The sequence below is a fragment of the Hipposideros armiger genome, unplaced genomic scaffold (assembly GCF_001890085.2).
Source record: "Hipposideros armiger isolate ML-2016 unplaced genomic scaffold, ASM189008v1 scaffold_557, whole genome shotgun sequence".
Classification (NCBI taxonomy): Eukaryota; Metazoa; Chordata; class Mammalia; order Chiroptera; family Hipposideridae; genus Hipposideros; species Hipposideros armiger.
Genome location: NW_017731907.1, coordinates 1,081,947 through 1,091,741, shown reverse-complemented (window position 1 = coordinate 1,091,741; position 9,795 = coordinate 1,081,947). Strand labels below are relative to the sequence as shown.

Below are 9,795 nucleotides of genomic sequence, written 5' to 3'. Positions count from 1 at the left end.
CCCGCGACCCGCAGGTGGCATTCTGCCGGTCAAGGACTCCAGGAGGCGCGGAGGGCAACGCGCCGAGTCCGCGGCGCAAGTGGCCCCGGGTACTCCGCAGGCTCACCTGGGGACAACCGGACGCCCCGGCTAACTCGCCGCGTCCTCTCGGCCCCCCTCGCCCCCTTCGGACTCACCCAGATGATGAGGCTCTCGCACAGCTGCAGCTCGGACTGCGGAAGCGGCTGCGTCTCTTCCATGGCCGGGGCCGCAATCGAATACTCCGCTAACCCCGACACCTCCCCGCCGCGCTCCTCCAGGAGCCGGCGTCGACGTGCTGCTGCTCGCCCACCACGAAAGCTCAGTAGCCAGGCCCAGCGCCCGCACCACTCACGCGCGAGGCCTCGCGCTGCCGACGTCGTCGGCGTAACCCCCTCCTCAGCGCCACCCGCGCCCCCGCCCCGCCCGTTCCGCTGTTCGTCCCCTCCCCGCCCGGCCCGGGCAGCGTAGCTCCGCACCTGAGCCCCGCCTCCTCCCTCCCCACCTTTCCCTCCCCTCCCCTCCCTCCCTGAACCCCTCCTTCCCACTGCTACACGCCTCTCCCCCCCGCACTGAGTGACCTGGGCGCGCTCCAGTCACAAAGAAGGTAGGTGCCTGAGAGGGGCGGGAGGGGCGGGGAGGGGGCGGGAAGAGCGGGAATAGGCTACGCAGGAGGGATTGCTGATTGGACGCGCCCTCTGGACCAATCAACGTGAGACAAGACTGAGCCTCCAGGAGCGCACAAGGGCGGGTGGAGAGGGTTTTATGACCTGGCAGGTGTAGGGAAGGCGGGGGTGGGGAGCGCGCGTGCGCGGCGGGGCGTTAGCGAAGCGGAGGGTCGCGCAGCCCCAAGGGCAGAAGCGGCCGCAGGGTCCCAGGCGTCTGTAGGGTCGCCTCGGGTAGCTCCTAGCTACACCTGTGGAGACTCACACTCTGCTTCCATAATAGATTCTACCCTTAAATAAAAACCAGTCGTGATAGGGAGAGCTGATTGTCTTCCAGGCACTCATTAGAAAAGGATATTTTGCAGACGTGGCAAAGAAATGTTTTCTGTGGGGAAAAAAAATACCATGAAGCTGCTTAAATATACACTCTCAAGATTACAAACCGTGTGCAATTTTTAGTGGGGCAAAAGGGAAGACCATTTTCAGGCAGAAAAATGAAATATTTTAGTTTTCAAAAAAACATGGAGGCTATCAATGTGCAATGCCTCCTTTGGCGATTAGAAATCCAGTCTTTCCTAAGAACTTTCTTGGGGGAAAAGTGACACAAATTGGAAGCTCTCCAAGGTACTGATATAGAGCTTAGGCCAGGGGTCGGCAAACTTTTGAGAGGGAAGAGCCGGCTAGAATATTATTACTCTTGTTGATTTCCACCACTTCACTCATTCATAAACTCATCAATTCATGCTCTGTGTAAAAAATGCAGCTGGCTCACTTATATTGCTACATCTTTATATTTAGACACTGAAAGTTTAAAACTGATGGATGACTGTAACTAAAAGTCCCTAAATGTAAATCAGTCTCCTAAAAATACAATTGTCATCGAGTCTCTTAACATTATTCCAGAACTTTCCTTCCCTGTGTGGAGTCATTTTATGTCTGGACACTAGCAACATTGGTAATAAGACAATGAATCTAGAAATTGAAGACTTGGTCTGAGTCTTGACTTTACTCCCCACTGGCTATTGACAGCTTTCTTCTGTGAAACATACCCTCCACATTCCTAGAATAATGCTAATGACATTAACCTGCCCTGTCTATCTCACAGGTTAGTGGATGTGGAAGAGTTTTATGAATTTAAAACTCTTTTGCAAACATGACTTACTAAAATCATATATGCTTAGAAGCATATGAGGACACTTATTACTAAGAGCTGCAGGCGATTGAACTACTCAAAATATTTAAGAAGAGTAACTGGAGGCAACTGAGTTATCCTGGGCTCTGTGTAGAGAATAGATCCCCAGAGAATGATGCCCAATTCTCTTCATGATACTATTGGGTTGTTGGAAAAGTCACGATGCATTTTTGCAATGAAAAACATAGAAAAATACGTGATGACTTTTCCAACAACCCAATAGATCTAATGGGAAATATGCAAAGGACATGATCAATGAATTCAAAGAAGAAATACAAATATTTCAAACAAGTATGAAAAAGTTAGAATAATACAAAACATGAATCATTGAAATAAAACAACAAAAAGTAATGCCAAGAAGAATGAAGCACACTTTCATACACAACTGGAACAAGCATTTTAGAAAATGTTTTTTCTAATTTTTTTATCAATATCAAGAAACTTTAAAATATACATACTATTTAAACCCATGATTCCATAATTTAATTTCATGTCATAAATTCTATTGAATCATCAAAAATGCAGTCAAAGGTTATAAACCTTTGTATGCAATATATATTGCAATTCCATATATACTGATCAATACATGTCCAATAAGTATGAAAGCTAACTACATTATAGCAGGTTCATAAGATCGAATATTTGGCAACTAATAAAATAATGGTTTGCAGACTATTTGATAACACAGTAACATTTTCATGATATTGAGCATTAAATTAAAATTTTAGATAATAAAAGTATGAGCCATAAGGTTTCAACATTATAAATATTATATATGCATTTAATATGTGCACAGCAAGAAGGCAAATATTTGTTACACTATTATGTCATTTTCTATATGGATGCCATCATTATTTTCTGTAACCTTCTATATTTTTCAATCTTTCTGCAATTACTTGTATCACTTTATTATCAGAAAAAAGATATCAAAAGAAATGTCTAATACAAGTAGGCTATCATTTTCCATCTATTGGCATTTATTTCTAAAAGTTGGCATCCATATTTGGACAGTTGAATGGAACTAACTTATAAACACTAGTCATGGGATTGTAGATTGGCACAATTTTTCTGAAAAGTTTTTGACAATATCAAGAGTCTTTATAATTTTTAAGCCAATCATTTCACTTCAAGAATCAAAGAAAATGATCAGCTGCCTACAAAGTTGTTGATTGCGGTGCTAGTTATCAAAGCAAAAAAAGAAACAGCTATTAAATGTCTGAAAGAGGAGTGATTAAATACATTATGGTACATCTATACAATGAAACATATTGTAGCTATTAAAATATTTTGGAAGAAGTTTAATTATTCAGGAAAATACTTACAAAATAATGTTCAAAGAAAAAAACTGATGATACAGATTTTTACGGAGTATGGATTTCTCTGCCTTTCTGCCTCTGTGTGTGTGTGTGTGTGTGTGTGTATGTATATATACACAAGAAAGAGACCAAAGGAAATAACCCAAAATGTCCATAGGCATATGATGATACCTAGATATTGGAATAATGGATAAGTTTTACCTTCTTTGTACTTTACAATAATTTTGACATTTTCTAAAGTAATTTTATTACCAGACCAAAAAAAATACAAAACAAAAACAAAAAACAAAAAAAACCTGAAAATGATAAAGTTGTGAATATGGTCAGATCTCAACTGTAGAACATATATAAGAATACACACACATCTATGTTATCTATACAGAGATTGAGAAGAGAGTTGGTTAAAATTCAGCACCAACTTTAGTGCTATAGAGATTTGATACCCCTTTTTATTGCCTGGGTGATCTTGGGCAAGTCACTTAATTTCATTGAGCCTCAGTTTCAGTCTCTGTAAACTAGGATAATACTTGTATATTTCTGTGTATTTTTATATTGGTTAGGGATTTTTTTTGGTGGTGCATGGGAGAAATCAAATTAGGCAACTTCATAAAAATAAACAATGTTGTTGCAAGAATATGGGAAAGATCAGAGATGCAGAGGAAAATCTGAGGAACTCATCATAAGAAAGGGCAGGTCACAGAGCAGCTCCTCAGACTTAGTAGCAAAACTATGGGAAGTCTTTTTGGGACAGCACTATCTAGATGAATAGGATAAAATAGTTGCTAAGTCTTTCTGAGTAATTCTATTCAAGATTCAAATTCCAGGGAGGACATTTGATTGGTTTCTCATGGGATATGTGTCAAATCCTTTAACACAAGAGGATGGAACAACTAGACTGGCTGCCTCACCAAAAACTGCAAACCAAAGGCAAAATCATGAGGTGGTTGCCCCGTGTAGATGGAGGGTGGGGAGATGGGTGCCTCCTGCAGACAAAAACAAAAACAATCCTCTCCAGATAATCTCATATGATTGTTGTGGGGAATCAATGTATATACATTCTTAAGAGAAATCCTAGCTCAATATAGTTGCTCAATACATTTTAGCTGTTATATACAGTATGTATGTCTTGTGTGTGCGTGCGTGCATATGTGTGTGTGTGTGTGTGTGTGTGTGCACTGATTTAAAAAAAAACCAACCTGAAATAAAATATTAGTAGAGGTTATTCATGATTATTACTTTTTTCCAATTTCACAAAAATGGATAAATATTGCCTTTTCAATTAAAATAAAACCAAACTATTTTTAAGAGAGAGAAAAGCAGGGTCTGGAAGAGATTTTAAGCTCTGAATTGGGCCTTAAGTAGATGGAGAAATGGTAAGCGGAAAGAGTCTCCTAATAGGCACCTTAAATAGAGGCTCTATTTGTGAAGAGGAAATCTGTGCCTTGCATGTACAAGTGATGAAATGAAGAAACAGAGAAGTGTAAGGTTTTCCTGTGGATACCTAGATACTCTGAATGGCTGAAGGTAGACGCCAGCTGGAAGAAAACTGACCTGGACAGGCAGAAATTTAGACATTCAGAGTATCTATGCTAGCAGTGACCATATCAGCAGCAAACAGTCCAAGTGGACCCCACCAACACAGCATTCGTTCCTGAAGCAAATTATTGGGCCCACACATAGAGGATCCTTACAATATTGCTTAGTCACAGCTGTATCTTCCATAGCTCCCCAAAATGAAGTCCTACAAATGTTTTAAGGAAGAAAGAAGAGAGAAGAGATAAAGGAAGGGAGAGAAGAAGGAGGGAGAAAGGAAAGAACTCCAACATAGGCTAGATCTCAGCAACAAAGAGATAGAAGAAGTTAGAATGATGTGAGATCCACCATAAAAATCAACTGGGTTCTCTGGATGATACCAAGAGTTGCCTTCAGTCCACAATATCCAAAAAAACTATAGCAAATTCAGGTTACAGCCAGTCAGCATTAAGGTCCACAGGCAGTCAGATGCAATAGCCAATGCTTCTAGACTGTGAGACTTTGCAGAATCTTAGAGCTACTTTGCAATAGTAGTGTGGAGGCCCTGGGAAAGGAGATTTGCAAGCCCTAGGCAGAGTCCTAGGGAAGAAAGATAGTGACCAAAATTGGTATTTTAAACCAGCTTCTAGTTCTTAGGCCTGTGATCACAGTGGGCACAAGTGCCTAGCTCTATTAAATACTGTACTGGGCTTTGGGAAGCAAGACCAATCCCAGACACGAACCGTGGTATGCTTCAGCCTTCTGATAAAGACAGTCTTGGACAGGATTGATTTGGATACTCAGTGGGTCTGAACTTTTAGGTGACAGATTGGGACAGACATCGTGTTTTCAGCCAGTGTGAATGCTGAGGCAGAGACTGGAGAAAGGGGATCAAGGATGTAGACTACTTCCCACTGAATATAAAAGGGAATTCTTATCTATTCCTCACTCTGGCCAGGAACTGACTCCTGTTATGAAATTATGCTCATTTGGAGACTAAGTGACACTGAGAATCTTGCTTCTGGGGCTTTTATAAACTTAAGTTAAAGAGATTTTATATTACTTAATAAAGCTGTCTTTTAATGCAATTCAGTGCTTGCAAGCGATGTTATCACTAAACTGTTGGACTGTCCAAAGAGAGATTATTATAAAATCTCGATGGAGAAATTTAAGCCAAATTCAAGTTCAAAACAAGGCGAAGGTATCTCTGTCACTGGGGAATGTACCTCTATAATGCGAGGGATTTTAAAATTACACTATAAGCAGGAAAAAATTGCAGGAAGTAAACTCTGAGATGGAGATGAGCATGCAGGAGGCTTATTAAAAAGTGCTTTTGTGGATAACAGCTGTGGAAGGGAGGGAAAGGAAATAAATGTGGGCAGAGGGAGAAAGCAGGCTTTGCTGTAGTCCTAATGACAGTCTCAACCCCGGGAGCCGTGAAGCTGGAATGGCCCTTCCAAGTTGCCCAAGTATGGATGGAGGGAGCTTGGCCTTTATGCTTCCATGTTGACAACTCATTGGGCGGGCTGCACTAGAAAGATGACATGACAGCCAAGGCAAATCACAAAGGCTAATGGCTGTTTGCCAACAGCACTCCCAGATGTGGGGGACCTGGGCATCACATCACAGTACCCTCTGGACAGCAGTGGTGCCCAGAGTCATTTTAGGTGGAGTTGGGAGAGCCATCACTCAGAATGGTAAAGCATGGTTATCAGAAAAAGCATGGACAAGTAACCCTATCTGTGGCAACAGTATCCAAACTGCAAAGTTAAAATGATCACAGAGGAAGAATGTTGGCATCCTTGGTTCTTGCACCAAGAAGGCTCCAAAATGGAAAGGGGTTGTAGCCACAGTAATTTCGTGTAGGAGTTTGGTGTCAAATAACTAAGCAGATGCCGCCTTGGAGGATTTAAGACTGAGGTGCCTGGGGAAACAAAAGTTACAAAAGGATAAATCACATGCAGGGTAATAATGTCAATTATTTTCAACTGATGGGAAAGAATGTTTAGTTTGTCCTTTATTGAGTCAAAATGAATATAACCATTTCTTTTATTAAACCTATTTAAACTTATCTCAACACTCTAAGTCAAATAAAATTGGACATAATTATTTTATCTTCTAAATAATTCAAATGAGAAAAAAAATTAATAGTATATAGCAAAGTATATGTACAGTAGTTTTAAAAAGTGAAAAACAACATGTAACAAATATAGACATTTAGTAAAAATGTTACTGATAATGTAACCAATCTAAAGTATCATTTAAACATACAAATTCTGTATTTTATATATTGGTTTATCTAAGTGAATCACAAGATAGGTCATCATTTTACAGCCTGTTAGAAGAGATGATTCATGCTTCTTATTCTGCTCGTGACCTATTTTTTTCTTTATGTACAAAATTCCTTCTAATCCATGTAAGCAGGTTTTAAAAATAAAGACCAAACACTGACACATAGTGGCTAATCATTTAATCCACAGATGTTTGTCTCTAAAAAGCAAGTGAAGTATTACTTTACAATATAACCACCCAAAGTACTTCCTATTGTTTGCAAAGTGTTGAAAATTAGTATTTTAAAACAAGAAGTTCTTTAATTTACACTACATAGGTGAAAAGTAGGTTAAGTCACATTCATGAGACAGGCCTCACAGAAATAATGATAAGAGCACGATTTCTAAAGAAGACAGGGATCACTGTGTTAGAAATACTGCTTATACTTTATTCTAGATTGAGAAAACTAAATGGTATTCTGAAACCTCTACATGTATATCAACTGAAAATACATTAAAGTGATGTTTGCCTGAGGAGATATATCTCACTCACTCTGCATATATTAGATAAATAAGTTATATAAAATATAATACATCTTAAAATACCAAATCCTAGAAGTAAGTAATTTATCAGACCATTAAAGGACAGAAGAGGGAGGCTCCCTAACCAGGAGGAATAAAAAGTTGGGCTGTGAGAACAAAGACAGAAATGCCTGAAATGATGTGTGCAGGGTTTGCTGGTGTGAGCAGTTGTAGGAAATACCTAGAAATCTAGTGATGGTGAATGAAAATTTCAAAATGAACTAAACAATACTTCCTAATGTAATTTGGAAATACTTTCCAGAGATGCTAAAAACAAAACAAAACAAACATAAATAAAGAAAAACGATCGGGGCTTAGCCTTATACAGGAGAGAAGCTGCACATTTCATTAAAGTAGGGAACTTTGCCACAATGTTTTGTATGGACACAACTGGTAGGTAATCAAGAAGACATCCAATCTAGACACTATAAACAGTGACAATAATACTAGTAGTTAAAATTTATGGAGTACTTAATAGGTGCTATGTATTATTCTAAGTGCTTCATCTATACTAATCCATTTATCCTCAACAATCTGACAAGATAGGTAATACTTTTTATTTTGTAGATGAGGAAACTGATGCATAAGAGGTACCCAAGCTCATATAATGAATAAGTCACAAAATCTCTTCCCAGATGTAAAGAAGAGAATCCTTCTAGGGGAAGTCAGAACTGATTTTAAGCTTTACTGAAGTATAATTGATATACAAAAAATTTACACACATTTAATATATGCATATTGATGAGCTTGGGCATATGAATATACCCATCATATCATCACCACAATCAAGGTTCTAAAAATATCTATCACCTCCAAAAATTTCCTTGTTTTCTTTTGTGTGTGTTTTGTGGTAAGAACTGATTTTTAAAGATAGTCATTGCGAAATAAAATATAGCATGTACAATTCTTCCGTCATTATTTTTTGTTTTCCCTTGCTGCTGAAATATTTCTTCAGGCAAGTTTCATTTTGTTCAACACTGTGAAGCAAGCGAAGCCATCATGAAACTAATTGTTACCTGTAAGAAAATCTGCTGACTGAAGGTTAATGACTACAATAGATGACTCAGAGACCTTGAATGTATTGTTTTTGACATATTTTACCTGAAGATGACCATGAACTATTATTTCAAGTACAATTTTCTTATAAATGTCAGATGATTTTTCTGAAGAAGAATTAATTTGACCATTTTGAGTAAATAACTGGCCTACTCTTGGGGGTGTGTGTATATATATATATATATATATATATATATATATATATATATATATATATTATTTATGCTCAAAGTTTTTTTTAAGGTTATAGTTGCTACATAGTCTCATTCCCCCTCCCCCACCATATATAATATACATTTCAAATGTAACAAAAATAATTTCCCTTTACCCTTAAATACTTCAGTATATATCTGGTAAGAATAAGGATATTCACTTACATAACCACATATAATTAACACACTGGGAAAATTTAACATCAATACAATATTATTTTAACATGCAATCTTTATTTATATTTATATAATTGTCCGCAATTATTATTTTTATTTCCTGTGGGATCCAAAATTAAGGAATCAAGATCATGCATAATGTTTATTGCCATGTAGCTTTAGTATTCTCTCATCTAGGTCAGTTCACCAGCGAGCATATGCGTGTGTGCGTGTGTGCGTGTGTGTGTGTGTGTATGTGTATGTGTATGTGTGTGTTGTGTGTGATATTTCAAGACAGCACTAGTTTTGAATAGTTTAGTAAGATTTGTCAGATTGTTTCTTTGTGATCAGATTTGGTTTAACCATTTTTAGCAGAGATTATATTGTGAGTTCAGTGCATCATATGGGCAGGAACATGGTAATGAATTGTCCAAATTTGGGAGCTGTCACTTGGTTAGAATAGGTGTCCACCAGATTTCTCCATTGTAAAGATGTTTTTCTCATAGTAATTAGTACATAATTTGAGACTGTGTGAATATATGAGTCCCCAAAAGTTTGCTATGCAATGCTTCTAGCATTATTGTTAATTATTGCCTGAATTAATTATTTCTGTGGTGGTCAAAAATAGTGGTTTTATATTTCATTATTCCTTTTCCATGAAATAATTGGCATTATTCTGTTCAAAAAATGAGTTTTTTCTCTTCTTTCCACACCCACTTTAAAATTTTTTAAGTGTAAATATGGACCATAAATATATTTTTTATCCAATATGATATAATCCATTCTTGTCACTATTCATTTTAATCATTAAAACAG

At 38.1% G+C, this 9,795-nt stretch overlaps 1 protein-coding gene across 2 annotated transcripts in view; it reads right to left on the bottom strand.

The window, feature by feature from the left end:
* Positions 1-503, bottom strand: part of HOOK1 (hook microtubule tethering protein 1) — a 62,099-nt gene extending 61,596 nt beyond the window's left edge. Inside the window, exon 1 of one of the 2 annotated variants that reach the window (XM_019623681.1) lies at positions 177-503. In XM_019623681.1, coding sequence (XP_019479226.1) covers positions 177-239 — 63 coding nt within the window. In that variant the 5' untranslated portion in view covers positions 240-503. The remainder of the gene's footprint in view (positions 1-176) is intronic. The other variant, XM_019623682.1, reaches the window with a different exon arrangement.
* Between the last annotated feature and the right edge of the window lie 9,292 nt (positions 504-9,795).